The sequence below is a fragment of the Choloepus didactylus genome, chromosome 4, assembly GCF_015220235.1.
Source record: "Choloepus didactylus isolate mChoDid1 chromosome 4, mChoDid1.pri, whole genome shotgun sequence".
Taxonomy (NCBI): domain Eukaryota; kingdom Metazoa; phylum Chordata; class Mammalia; order Pilosa; family Megalonychidae; genus Choloepus; species Choloepus didactylus.
This window is the reverse complement of record NC_051310.1, coordinates 131,160,956-131,176,111: the sequence shown is the minus strand read 5'-3', so window position 1 is coordinate 131,176,111 and position 15,156 is coordinate 131,160,956. Positions and strand designations below refer to the sequence as shown.

The window sequence follows — 15,156 nt, the reverse complement described above, 5'->3', positions numbered from 1 at the left end:
AAGGTTTGTCTGCCAGTGACCACCACCAAAAACTGGAAGCCAGCAACCACATGTGACCTCCTGTTTCAGTTCTTCAGAGACTGAAAATTTGGAGCATCCCCTTCTGGCTGACCTGGTTGAAGAACAATTTAATGGCCATAAAAGAATTGGTATGAATGCCGAAAAACCAGACAAAGAAATATGAGGAAATGCAATCTTCACAGAATTCACTGTGATTAATTCCAGTATGTTTGTCTAGAGAACCCCCAAAGCAAGGCGCCATGGAAAATTGACACATGCCTGTTATTAGCCCAAAGCAGGTGCTCACTTTCTATGTTCTCTTAAACAAAAACAGAAAGGTAACTTTCAAAGAAAATAACCTTTCATTTTCCTACTTATATTGGCCCATAAGTCGAAAGTTGGAAAAAAATTTTTTTGGAATCTTAGAAATACTAAAGGGTGTTCAATGTCTCAAGGACCAGATAGATAAAAGGGAGTGTCTTGAAGGGAAGTGTGAGCACTTGTGATAAAAAATTAAGCCATCAGGAACTAAGAAGACTGAATCTATGACCTAAGTGTCTATAAGCGATGGCGTGGGGTTAAGAGCACAGGCCACTCTGGCAACACACTCCCTGGGTTTGAATCCCAGCTCCTCCATTATATGACTTTCGGCAAGTTATTTAGCCTCTCTGTAGTTCAGTTACCTCACTTGAAAATGGGGAAGATAATGGTACCCACCTCACATTCCTTTGTCTTTCCATATCAGATTAGATTGCCTCCAAGCCTTTAGTCTCCCCATTCCATCCTCTTGGATCCTGTAAGAGTCTCAGGTCTTACCAGGTCCCAGGAAACAGGAGAAGACCTAGTCCTGAGTCCTAGATGGATGCCATTGCTTCCCGGGTCCCATATTGCAGCTGCTGATGTCTGACTTTCTATATCAGAGCACAGATGCCCTCTCAGCTATGCTGGGCCACAAGCTAAACTACAGGTGAGGAGCTATTGCTCTGAAGGCCTTGGAGCTTGGCAATCACTCCCCAGGCAGTCAGATGCCCACCAGGTACTGATGGTGCATTCCTCCAGGCTCCGTGGAATGTACCACCCCTTCATCCTGCAGTCTTGAGAAATCCAGATCTTTCCAGCATTCAGTCACTCCTCAATCCCCAGAGTCCTCCTTTTCTTGACAATCCAGCTCTTCCTAGCCTCCCTGCACCAAAATTTTAGAAACAAAGGCCTGTTAAATCTCTTCTGGGGCAAGGGAAATTCAGCCCTCTGGGGTACAAACCTGTGGTTGTTCTAGAAACAACAATTTACATTTATTTAGCTTTTAGTATGAGTACTATAACAAGCATTTTGCAACAAACATTGTCTCACATGATCCTCACAGGGGCCATACCTGATAGGGAATATTACTGTTTCAGCCAGATTATTTCAAAAATAAAGCTTGTATGTATATATACATACAATGGAATACTACTCAGCTGTAAAAAGGAATGAAGTCCTGATACATGGCAATGACATGGATGAATCTTGAAGACACCATGTGGAGTGAAAGAATCCAGACACAAAAGAGCAAGTATTGTGTGATCTCACTGATTTGAAACAATGAGAGTATGCAAATTCATAGAGTCAGAATCTAGAATATAGGTTACCAGGAGACAGGGTGGGGATATGGAATGGGAAGTTATGGCTTAAAATGTACAGGGTTCGTATTTGGAATGATGGAAATGCTTTAGTAATAGAGGGTGGTGATGGTAGCACAACATTGTAAATGTAATTAACAGCACTGAAATATATATCTGATGTGGGGAAGTATTAGACTGTATACAGGGAAACAGAATAAAAATTTAAAAAAAAAAATCCATGGGACTACACTACACAGTGAACCATAGTTAAACCATGGTCTTTAATTAATAGTACAATTATAAAAATGTGCTATCATCCATTATAACAAATGTTCTACACCAATGCACAGTGTTAATAATAGGGTGGTATATGGGAATCCCGTATTTTATGCATGATTGTCCTGTAAACCCACAAATTCCCTAATAAAGAAAAAAAAGTAAAGTTTGAAGTCATTGTTAAGGAATTTGCCCTGAAGGGGTGGGGCTAAACTAGGCTGCTGACCCCAGAGCACAGACTCTAATCACCACACCACTCTACTTTCCTCCATCAAATTAATAAGTGAATTTATCTGTAGATAACTTGCTCTTATTTCGACCCTACAGCAGAAAATAGGTACAAGTAAATTAATCAGGTTAACTTGCCCAAATGATACCAATTCTATCAGAGGGACTCCACAGGCTGTGCAGCAGTGTCCTAAGAAGAAGTGATACTCTCTCAGCAGTGAGCAAACCCTGTGAATTCTGGGGAGCTGCCTGGAGGTTATTTATCTTCCTTGTGGGCTGGAAGGGGAGCGGATCTGCCAGGATAAATCCAGCAGCATCCTCATTGTTCCTGGTGTCACTGAAGCGTGGGGAAGAGGTTCTCTGGAAGGTTGCTCTGAGAGTGTGCCCTCTTCTTGATTCTCAGGATTTCCCTTTTCCTTGACCTGCAAAAGAGCTCAGCATGTGTGTGGGGTGGGGGGAGGGAGTCCTTAAAAACAATGTTTCCTCTCTCCTAATAACTACTCAAACTACCAGCCTTACCTTCCTTTACCATCAAACATCTTAAAATAGTCACCATTCATTGCCTTTATTTTTTCACCAGTCGTTTTTCACCCTCCTACAATCCAGTATTTGCCATATTTTAAATTTCAACATCTCTGAAATTAGGAATAAGTCCTACATCCAATGGCATCTTGCCAACTTTAATTGGCAGTATTTTTTGTTTTAAAGTATATAAAATAATAGTGCATCTTTTAACTGATGGCATCTTAGATTCAATGAAATATGGGGTGCGTAACACATAGTAGAAAGATACTAGATTAGAACCTCCCCAGGGGCAGAAATGAGGAACCACTTCTTATTTATCTTGTACCCTTACCTCCACACACCCAGTGCTCAGAAGTAATACCGGACATGCTGAGGAAATATGTCTATTAGATGTAAGCTATATGTTAACCTTACACTGAGCACTTTGAGGAAGCAAAAGAACCATAGAACAAAGTCCTGACAATCAGAAAGACATTTCCAATGATCTTTAACTACCACCAAAAATTTAACTAATCTCACAAACTCCTGAATCATATTTATTTATAAATATTTTATTTGTAAAAAGTATTTGAATCCATAAAGTCAGTAATTTATAGAGATATGAAACCATTCACAATACCTAAACACATTTTGACATTAACATGCAGATAGAAACTATTCCTGTTGTTCAAAACCCATCATCATATAGCTTTAGAAAACATAAACTATTAGCCAGTATAGCAAAGAAATACCAAGAAAATATTTTGAACTGTCCTATGGCATCTTATGGATTACTTGGCTTAAAAGTCCTATTGTTTTTATCTAGTTCAGAGCAGGTAGGCACCTTATAAAGAAAAACAGATATTGTTTCTTTACATGACTTAGAATATGGTCAGAACAGGGCTGAGTCAGCTGGCATCAGCAGGAGGGCAGTACCTGCCAGTGACAGCTCATGTCAATTCTTATCGGTCAGTGTGCCTGCCGAACTGATTGTGAATCCCTGATTAATTTATTAGTTTTCAATCTCAGTTTAATGAAAGTGACATCATCTCAAGAAAGCCGGGTAACAAGAATTTTATTCAAAACCTTTCCTGAGGATGCTCCGGAGTCAGTATAGTTTCTATCCAATCTCTGTGCATCACCTTATACTTATTTATCTATATAGTGCTGCCCACTGTGAAGTGATTTTCAGGAACAGGGACCAGGAGCACAACTGTCACCCATCAAAGAAAGGTCGTATGCTCAGTCATCAGTGCTCTCACTTATACAGAAGGCAGAGAGTATAGAAACAATGGTAACAAGGTGTGAAAAGACCAGATTTCTCCTTGATCATTACTCTGCTTCCAAATTAAGTTAACCATCATCTCTCCATGCATCCTGGTTCATTAACATTTTTCTGTATAGACCCAGGGTTCTAGTTAATTAAAACTTTAAAGTTGTCCTAATAAAACTTACCAGAATCTGAATTGACCTAGCCAAAGATTTCTGGCCAACTAATCTTTTTTATTTCTTGAACTCTGGACATTTACGTATGCAGCTCCAAGCTGATTTGCATTCTGCACCAGTTACAGGAATACATCTTCCAAGAAGTTTTGAAAAGTCATAGCTCCAGACCTACAGACAAGCCCTGCAAGGCCCTCCAAATCTTTTGCAATGAGCATTTTAAAACACATGGGTCATTTCGTTCTGGCTTCCAGGCAGTTTGGTGAAATGCTTATGCTGGAGAATTGCAAAAGTTTATGATTTCTCCTTAAGGAATGAAATGTGACACAGTAGAGCAAACTGCAGGCATTTAACACCAGATGTTAATGCACAAATTGGAAAACTGGTCCCACATGGTTACCTGACTCTGGACCTGTAAAAGACCATCACAAAGTTCACAATGTCTCATTGGTTCTGTCAAACTTTGTGCTTAATTCTTTAAACTGTAAAATAATAATTCTGAGTGGTTTAACTTATGTGATTACATCATATCAATCTAGAGGCATTTTGTGCACACACTAACAGAGTTAATGCAATTTCTTACTGTAAAAATCAGAAGTCCAGCCTTTTCTGATTCGTCATATTTCCTATTGATTTTGATAAATAGTTTAAGGCTATTTCCCTTCTCTGCACTCCACACCTATCTAACTCCATAGAGTGCTAAGGTAAAGGGAGGAAATGGGGGAGGGAATTTGGGGTATTTGCGCAAGAGGGAAAAAGAATAGCCAAAACATGTATTTCAAAACGTTTTTACATTTGCACTCTTTCACTGAATTTGTGCAATTGAGAAGTTGGATGAATGTTTTAGGAGGATGGCCCATTTAGAAATCCCAAATCGATGAGGAGAGCTTGGCATGGAGTGGGGAATTGTGGGCAAAAAGCTCTGGATATGGTGTCAGAGCAAAGCCTCAATTTCCTCTTCCTAAAATGTGTTGAATATGAATGTCCTGACCACTTCATAGGGTTGTTGTAAGGCTCAAAGAACAGTTGGTGCAAAAGTGATAAATACACTGAAAAATTGCTCTATGACTATGAAGAGACTCAAGTTCTGTTGTTTCAACTTGAATCCTGAGGGAGCTGAGGCCCCAGGAATCTCCTGTAAGCCCAGGGACAGGGTAGAGGGGACTTGAAAATAGCCCTCTGCTTTCTGGGCTTGTGCAAGTACGTTACCTTTGTTTCTGTATACTTTTGTTTTCTAAAACCTTTGGGAAGGAAATGAGAACATGGTGATAAGATCTCAGCGAATCATTAGCAGGAAACGAGTGTGTTCAACTGACCCAGGAAGAGCAAGGCCATAGGATTTAGCACCTCTGGGTGGGGAGAGGGAGCCCCAGGGAGCAGTATATCAGGGCTATTGAGAAAGACAAGCAGTTTAAGAGTCAGACCCAGCCCTCAAGAGAGCACCCGATCCAATCTCTCTCGGTCAACAAAGACATCTTCAAGTACACAGTGGGCAATACTGGCCATAACAGGTCACAGAATGAGGGAGCTAGATAGGGGCTTAGAGAACACCCTGTTTGATTTCTCCTTCGATGGATGAGGAAATTAAGACCTGGAGAAGTCAGGTGACATGCCCCAGCTCACTCAAGGCCGGAGCTGCTGCGACCCCTTTCCGATAGGCTTTTCTTGATCTCACATAGACTATGACGGAGGTGTGGCTATCAAGTTTTAAACACAATTCTAACTTTTTCTTCCTTTGAAGGATTAAGTTTAATTTTCAGTCACATCACCTCCAGAAACATAAGTGGAAACCCTTTACTCCCTCCCTCCTTCCTTCCCTCCAATCCTTTCTTGCTCTATCCCTTTCTCCTTCTTTCTTTCCTTTAATGTATGTATACCTGAAGGCAGATGGGAAGGGCAAATACAGCAGATATAAGTCAGAGAAATAGAATTTGCAATTGCCTGTAATAGCTCAAAATGTGGGCTGAGACTTTAAAAACTCAAGTGAACAATTTAAGCCCCAAATCTAGGGGGGGGGAAGGCTTTTGCTTTCCAAATAATCTGATAACATTTGTGTGAAATTAAAATTTTGTATTTCCCCCAGAGCCCCACCATCACCACTCACTCCTTACTCTTTTCATCTTCAGGTTTACAATAAACCCTGTCATTTGTAAACAAATGATCTTGCAATGGGTGTGTGAGCTTATTTGGATCTCATGGGACCAAAGTAAGCTGATAATGTGTTTCTCTCACAATCATCCACATTATCTGTTTATAAACAGTCTTATTTAATTTGAACTCAATTTGCAAACTTGGACCATTCCTAATATTTTCCATCCCTTATACATAGGAACAATTGGTTAATTTTATTCTTGACTTTGATCCTAAGAATGATTTTCTCCCAGGGCATGTAAAGGGGAGAAAAAAAAAAATCTGTTACCAATATAACAAAAGCTCTCCCCAATGACTTCCCAATAAAGAACAGACAAAACATGAAGCACCGATAACGCCAAAACATTTACTAAAAGTTTCAAATCTTTCAAAAATGTTACAAAAAGCAAGCAAACATAGAGAAGCAAATGACAACTTAGACATTGAAAACTATCATCTGGGCTGGTCTTGGCAGATATCTAGGGGAGTAGGGAACACGTATGATCATTTACTGTGGTTAAAGCACACATCTCTTTCACACATCTCGTTTCATTCTATTCAGGAAAAATTATCCCATACAGCAAAAAAAGGCAATTATGTGACCTATTAATATCATTCTTGTATATTATCCATCAAGCTCACTCAAGGGTCATCTGACTCTCTTGGGAAATGTAACTTTGACTAATAATTCAATAGAAGCCAGATTGGGAACCTGCAAAGTTAGGGATTGACTTGTAAAAAACTGATAAGGTCTGTTGATTAATTTTTGGTCTCTGGTGAAAAAATTTACCTCAAAAGTTATAGTAACCAGTTTTGTATCTTACTTAGCAATCTCATTTCATTATGGCCTTCCCCACTGATTTCTTAAATTCTAGTTCTTTAGATTCTCTTCAAATTGCTCTGTTATTTTGAGGATGAGTTAAATGAAACTTAACTCATCTATTCATATGAGAATTACATTTTTAACAATTTCAGAATTTTTGCTTTGACAGTCCTCAAACAACCATATGAGGCAGACAGTATATCCTTTTACCGAGGAAGAAACTGAGACGCAGAGAAGGTGCATCACTTATCCAAGGTTACAGAGGTTAACTGACAGAGCTTGGGACTGGAGCACAATTTGCCTGAATCCCTTTACAGGAAACATAATAGTGATTCACATGTGGACTTAAAATTTGGGTTGGGACATCTCCAAAAAATTAACCTCATCTACATGTTTATATGTTTGAATTATAAACCTGAGAGCTGGCTTTCAAAAGCAACTAACTGTAAATTACCCAAATCTGAGTATTTAAATAGTAATTAAAGAGATAATTTATTAATTGTTTGGTTTCAAACCTTAACTTTCTAAAATTGGAAATGTCAAAAGTCTTTGACCATAGACTATGTGGAATACTATCATTAATGTATAAAATTCCAATGCTTTGCTGATTCTATTAATGGTTCTGGATGACACAGGAAGTTCTACTGACAGTGGTACAAAAATCATTAAAATATTTAGAATAATTATTAGAGAGCCTTTCTTTGATTTCATAAGCACATCCATAAATGATAGTTTTAGAGCTTTTTCAATAAATTCAATCAAATTACCAGCCTTCATTACTTTAAAGATGTTCAGTTTACTCTTTCCCTTGGCATCTACTGATAGAAAAATGGGGAACACCAACATGTGTTTCTATTCTCCAGGCAGGGATTTGCTGTCCTGACTGAACAGCTAGGTAGACATTAAGACTGGAGAGGGACAAGCTGCCCTTAGTTGGAAGGCACCTTGGTGCACATTTTAAATCCTGAAAGCGTTTCTTGGAAAGGGCTGTTCTTACATATACACATGCTCATCTGTCAACAAGCATGTTTTTCAGCTGGGACATATAGCCTTTGGAATGTACTCTTCTATCCATCTGAAGAGCCACTTGAAACGAGCGGATGTACAAATTTTTCTCCATTAAATGAGTTTCTAAAGTTTAAAGTCAATTGTTATTGTATGGTGCTTGAACTGAGGGTTTTGCCCATCAAATCAAGAACTAGATAGTGACCATCTGGCCTGGTCTCCGTGGAGAACATCACTTCTTGCAGAGCACTGGCAGCTGCCCGCCACAGATTTAAGTGAAATGAGGCAACCTGCCCCACTCCTACCCCCTGATCCCAACCTCTGGAGCCAGCTGAATTTCAGCTCCAGCTGAAGTGAAAAGATAACTATGTGGTTCAAATTCATTTTGACTCATAGTTTCACTGTTTTATCCTGGCTAAAGCTGTTCACTGTATCTGTGGTTTTCTTATATAAATTTTCAATCCAGCTGGGGCTATTATACAGTGTCTTTTCCAACCCTGACGATGGGGGTGGATTTTTAGCTCGCATATTTTTTCCAGATGTGATAAGCTCCCCATAGCCCTCCTGGTGAGCAAAAGCATATCCAGATCTTCTTGAGCTTGATCTGCGGGCCTGAGGCCTTCGACTTCTTGGAGGCCTTGCCTTCTTTTGAGCCTTCTGCCACCTGCGGATCTAGAGAGGAAGGAGATCCAGATTGAGATGATGCCTCCAAAAACAGACCTCAGTGGGGGGGGTCACTCTGAAAAGCCTTTCTGGTAAAAACAATATTACAATAACAAAACCCTAACTTTCATTGCAAAGAAAAGTTTTGGTTCCCAGCCTAAAAATGAAGTTTTCCACCTGAAAGACTACCCTGGACACTAGTCAGTGATTATTCTTACTAAAAGTCTATTAAGTTAATGAAAAGTGTTAAGACAAATTTCATTATTGTCTCTATCTCATACATCCATCTTAAATGAATATGAACATACTTTTATACAAGATTCCCTAACATGCACCACCAAACTCAGTCAGGTTCTAATACTTTCTAGTTTCATTCCCTTAAAGCAGGTCTTTTCCCTCTTTTTTAGAGATTCTCACTAACTGCACTAGGAGAAAATTTAGAACAAAGATTAAGAGTCAGAACTTTCCAACTCTTGTGGTAGCTCAGAGTACCACAAAGACTTTCAAGGCTTTGTTTTCTTTGGGGTTTCTAGGGGCCTTTTGAAGGGCTCAACATCATGTGAGCAGGGTTTCAACATTTCTTTCATTTCATTGTAAATTGGAGGAGAAAAAGATCCCAAGTTGCGTGCAAGTGCCAATCGTTCTGATTCATCTGAACTCTTGGAGTCTGACTTTCGTGTCAGGACAAAGCTTTTAAGCAGACAATCACAATCTGACTCAACAGAGGAAGAAATAAACATCATCTTCCTTCCTTCAGCTCATCCATCATTTTGCTGGGTTTACGTAGGAATCAGCTCACAGGGCCAAAGGAAAAGGACAGACAAAAAAGGGCACTCTGTGAATCATCTCAGATGAAGTCTTTTCACACTTTGGCTTCAGAATGTGAGTGACATCATAATAAGGGAAGCTCTATCTCAGTTCCTCTCAGCCTCAGGGGTCTGCCCACTCAACCCATCAGTGTTTTTCTACAAATATGTGTCTCCCCTTCCTTTATCCTTTTCTCTTTTTACCTGGTTTCTTACCTAATCTGCCATCATCTTGCTTACACTCCACTTCCCCTGAAATGTTGAAATATGTTCTGCTACTTTCCTGGCTTAGGTATTTCTATAGGCTATTCTTTCTACTTTCCCTCTAGCTTTATCCTTTCCAATCCAACCATGATATTGCTGTTCCTTTCCTAAAACTGTTCAGAAGGTTGCATCTCCCCCATGTTCCTGGATTTGCTGCTATAGTTTTACAAAAAGTTAGAGCCCCTTCACCTATTACCATACTTGTCTCTTTTTTTACTATACCCCTTACTTATGACTTGAACCAATAACATTGCCTACAACTTGCCTTTGCCTTGGAATAACTGTCCAAAATGATATCAATGTCTTCTTTAAAAATTGACTTAAATTACCCAGCTTAACTTCTCATTTTTGATGCCCCACCCATATTTAGTCTAGACATCTTTCTTCATTGGCACTCACAGGACTAGCATATTCAAGACGTGGGCAGTCTCATCTTCTCTGATTGAGTGTTTGCTGATGGGAGCTTCATTTAGCCCATCTCTAGGCATCAGTTCCCCAATCACACAGAGAAGGACACCACTCAAACAGGCAGGAATCAGCCCTCCAAATACTCATCAGCACTGTGACGTACCTGGTCACTCAAGGTTGGGTATAAATCCACTTTCAAAAACCTGAATGCCACCACTGGCATAACTGAAGCCACGGTTGTTAAGAGAACAACAAGCCAGGTTAACTTCTCATTTAAGGAATGTCGTGCATTTCCTACAATTAAAGAAAAATGTGCATTCTGGTCATAAATAGGACTGAACTACTGAATTAATAAGCTCTTCTTCTATTCCTGTAAGGTGTTGTTTTTTGTTTTTTTTTTTTAGGTGTTGTGTGTGTGTGTGTGTGTGTGTGTGTGTTGAAATGGTAGTTTGGACTACATATAGAATCACTGGGTGTTTTCCCCAGTATATAGTATGTTCAGTGGTGAAAAGGAGAAGGCAAAAGTGATAAGAGCGCCCTTGGGAACTTCTCAGTGGCCTGATCACTTGGGGACTGCCAGCCTGAGCCAAGCATTCTCTGAGCCAAGCTAAGTCCTGCTGTACTCCTGAAGCACAATTCTCTCATCCATCCTCAAGACCCCTTGACTGCAAAATGACCATTAATTTTTAAAGGCACATTTACTCTCATTGACTCAAATAAAACCTATCCTATCAAAACTGCACAATGTATGATGTATGTCCTGGATGCAAGTACAATCCCAAATAATGGCCTTGTTCACTGGCTATGTCATAAGGGGTGAGTTTCATCTATTGCAGGGTCAACCGTTTAAATTCCAGGCAACTTCACTAGAAAACGTGCCTCAAAGGGATTTGCTGAGTTCTCTGATGTTTACTCAGTTATGAGGTACTCAGGCTTCCAAGGAATTTCAGGGATGTTCCCAGGTTTGTGAAAATAGCATGCCTCTTACTGGGATCCTGCTGATGTAGCCATCTAACAGTCTATTACAGTGGAGTAGTGAAATTGATTTCCAAGCCAGTTTCCATACTTTATACTCTCACTTCATAAACTGTGATGTTTGTTGAAACAAAGCAATAAAATTGGTCAGTAAGTCAGACAAATTCAATGGAAAGATGCCAACCCTACTTATATCACCAAAATAAACATTCGTCCCTGTTAGTTTTCTAGGGATATACAACGATACTTCCAGAGTTATCCAGGTCCCCTCTCCCAATGCCAAAGTGTCAACACCGTTTGAATCGGTTCTGGATTGGAGGGCTTGGCTACTGATTGGTATGTCTGCTTTTTCTGGTTTTGGAGGGTAGAATCTGCCTACCAAAAAGCAGCTGATTCCAGTTGCCTTCAGACATGGGCAGAATCAAACTTGACTCAATAAAAGAAATGTCTCTGAGCTCTTCGAAGCTCAGTAACCCCAGGCATGGCTGGAAAAACAAGCTTCACTTTAAAACCACAGTCCTGCTTGCTGATGGCTACTAAGGGGAAAAAAATTTTTAAACCCCATTGTTGATCTAACTTTTACAAAGTCTTATTGGAGCTCAGTAATTAATTCCTGGAATGGCATTTGCTTAGTTGGAGAGAGCGGCCTCCACACAAACGACTTTCTCCAGTTGAGACGTTCCAGTCTGATTATGCATATCAGAATGCTCTTTTAGTACGGGAACTGTTCTGGTGAATGCACTGAACTTTCAAATTTGGCAACAACAACAGCAAAAACCTTAAAATAGCTTTTATGTATTTCTTTCCTAATATGCTTATTCTTGTTCATAACCAACATGTCTCTACATGGTTGGGATTTTTTGGTAAATAAAGTATTAACGTTACATATTAAGTAAGAATAGTACAATCTAAAGATTTCCATGTACATGCAGGGCAAGGTAAAAGTTGAAGAACAATGTTTTTAAGCATATGTGTGCATTTAAATGGAATTATAATTTCAGGTGTCTTTGCAGAAACAGGAATGTATAACCCCATAGTTGTTCCTATTTTGCTTCTCACATGAATCAATCTTCTAAGAATTGTCTTTCTAGGCTGGGTTCCCCAACTGATGGATGGAACTTTATCAGTCTTGACTGATTGAGCTCAAGAAGGTTGCCACTGTGTATCTCTCTTTCCCACAGTTTTCTGGGATGAATTCAGGAACGTCACTATTACCAACTTATCTCACACACCCTAGAGATTTCAAAACTTCTGAGAAAAGTGTACTAATAACTCCCTTGTGTAAAGCATAGTGTCTTTTACTGAGAATTATTTTGAAATGTGGTGTGCAATGGATGTATACTCCATAGATAGACCAGATGTACACTCTTTGTAGAATCATAGAATCTCAGGGTTTTAAGGGATTTTAAGGGAACTTTTGCCACCCACCTGATACTTAAGTCCCTCTGCAATGTTCCCAACCAGTATTCAAGTCACATTTGTTTGAATAATAATAATCACCATCATCATGATTAACATTTGCTGAAAAAGTACTCTATGTCAGGCTACATGCTAAGCACTTTGCATGCATTATCTCATTTAATCCTCGCAAAATTTCACTGAAAATAGGAACTATTAATATCTCCAATTTACAGGTGAGGACATTAAGGCATGGAAAGGGGTAGAAACTTACCTAAGGTTAACAACTGATAAGCAGTGGGGCTAGCACCTGAACGCTGGCTAACTCCAAGGCCTACTCTTCATGCTACTTATGGGCTAGTGTGCTGCCGTTTTTAGAAGGCTCTAAACTATGCAACATTTATTTCTTATCTAAATGCAAATAAGTTCCAGGGGTGGACTTTGAGATGTCGGTGGTAACTTGGCATAAAAAGGAGATTGCAATGTTCCTTTCTATTCCCTCTACTGTACATGAACTTTCCACAGGCCTTGAGGCAGCCCAGTATATGTGCTATGCCTCTTACCCACAGAGGGACAACCTACTACATCTGGGTTCTTGGGAATCTATAAGCTGCCATCTCAATAACTCTTCTGCAACTGGTGGAGACAGCAGAAAATAATCTTTTGGATCCCTTTTCAAGCCTGGAAGCCTTCGGATGCCTGGCTCAATCAATTCCAGGAGACAGGATCATCGGACATCCCCAGCCCATACAGAAAATAAGCTACAAAGACAAATAAATAACAACATCTCACCAGACCCCACTAGAAAGTAGCACTCACTTACCAACAAATGGAAACTGGTTTGGGAAGATGCCAAAGATGCCTTTACTGTGCATTGCAAATAAAATGGAGAAATAAGTGGCAATGCTTCCCCAGATGAAGATGTGGTTAATGACAGTCCAGTAACTAGTATCCAAGGCTATCTGTAAATAAAATCAAATGTAAAGAGGAGGTCTCTGGGGATTAGAAAAGCATCATTTTACTGAGTGATATTTCCCCAGAGTGGCTCTTCATCAAGATGTTTGTGCCTGCCCAGCTGCTAGGCAAACCACAGGCATTCTACTTTCTGCCCAATATGGGGACTCACTTGATATGACATTTCTGGTAGCTGATTGACTTTAGAACCTGTATCTCCCAAGCCATTATATCTGCCAAGGTTGGGTCTGAGTCAGGAGATAAAATGTTCAACTTCTTTTAGGTGAGAAATAAGATAGCTAAATGGTTTATAATTTCAAAGTTACTTTCCAAATTATTCTCAAATTTTTCGATTGAGAAAAAATTTTCTTTTTGTACTGAGCAAGTGCAACATTTTATAATCTGATACATTACCATAAGACCATTTAACACATGCATAAGTTGTTTTAAATGAATATTCCAATTCATTTTGATAATCCTTTTTCTTAAATTACTCAAATAATTGCAAAGATAATCCTTACTCTTCTTTTGGCATAAAATTCAGAAACTGGGATTCATGGTGACCCAAGAGCATGTTGATGAGCCCTCCTACCTCCAATAACTGGTTTGGTGTCTCGGCTTCCACACATTTTTCAGCTGCTGGAGGGAACCCTATCTGTACAATGGAAGACCTTCATTGTACATATATTGTCCCCTCAGTATATGGAAGACACAGTTCCTCTTCCCACTTGAAGTTTACAGTCCTCTAAAATGTTACCCCATTATAAGGATGTCAGCAGCCTTGGATTAAACTGCAGGGGTTATAAGCAGACAGCGCTTTCTCTCTTCAAGAGACTTGAGAACAGAGAGTCTTGCCATCCATGATTCAGCGCAAAGATGCAGTTTTCCAGTTTATTTGACTGTCAAGACACTAAACCAAAATCTCCATCTGTACTTTCTACCACCCATCAGTTCACAATCACCAAGAGTCACCAATAACCTGACCTATGTGGGTGTGAGTAAGCGGAGAAAAATCACCACCAATTTGAGAGGACCCAACTGAAAAAGCAAGAACAGGTAGCTCCCAATGAAGCAGAACTAATGGACTAGACAGCTGAGCACTATAACAATAAAAAAGAAATGTAATGAGTACTCTTAAGGAGATGTCATTATATCACAGAAAATAATTCTGGAATAAAAAAAGCATTATTTCTGAATTTAAAAATTCAATAAAGAAAAAATAAGAATAGTCAAAATAAGAATTATGAGAACTGCATTAATATTTTGGGAAAAAAAAACAAATGGAAGTAATAGCTTACAATAGAAAGCAAAAACATGATGAAATGGAAACAATGTGCACAAAGATATGAGAAATGGATGACAGATCCATAGATGACAATTCCATAAGCCCATATACAAATAATGGCATTTTAGGAGATAAAGGAATAAATTAAGAAACAACAATCAAAGAAATGACAGGAGAAAACTTCTCTGTGATCATGAACAGCATAAATTTTCAGATTGAGAGGATCCTTTAAATCCTAGGCAAATTAATGAAAGAAGATACACTCTGGTGACATGTGTGAAGTCCAAGGATAACGAACATAAGCTTCTATACAGAAAAAATGTTCCTTACAAAGGAAAGAGCATCAACTTAACATCAAACTGCTATACTGAAACTGGGATATGGTGGAACATT

General features: G+C 39.2%; 1 protein-coding gene across 8 annotated transcripts in view; it reads right to left on the bottom strand.

Moving 5' to 3' along the window:
* Positions 1-6,535: 6,535 nt before the first annotated feature.
* The window catches only part of ATP8B4 (ATPase phospholipid transporting 8B4 (putative)), a 273,488-nt gene continuing 264,867 nt past the window's right edge, over positions 6,536-15,156 (bottom strand). For all 8 annotated transcript variants that reach the window (XM_037834015.1, XM_037834017.1, XM_037834013.1 and 5 more), the window contains 3 exons: positions 13,348-13,486; positions 10,315-10,445; positions 6,536-8,682 (listed from right to left, as the gene is read on the bottom strand). In XM_037834015.1, coding sequence (XP_037689943.1) covers positions 8,401-8,682; positions 10,315-10,445; positions 13,348-13,486 — 552 coding nt within the window. In that variant the 3' untranslated portion in view covers positions 6,536-8,400. The remainder of the gene's footprint in view (positions 8,683-10,314; positions 10,446-13,347; positions 13,487-15,156) is intronic.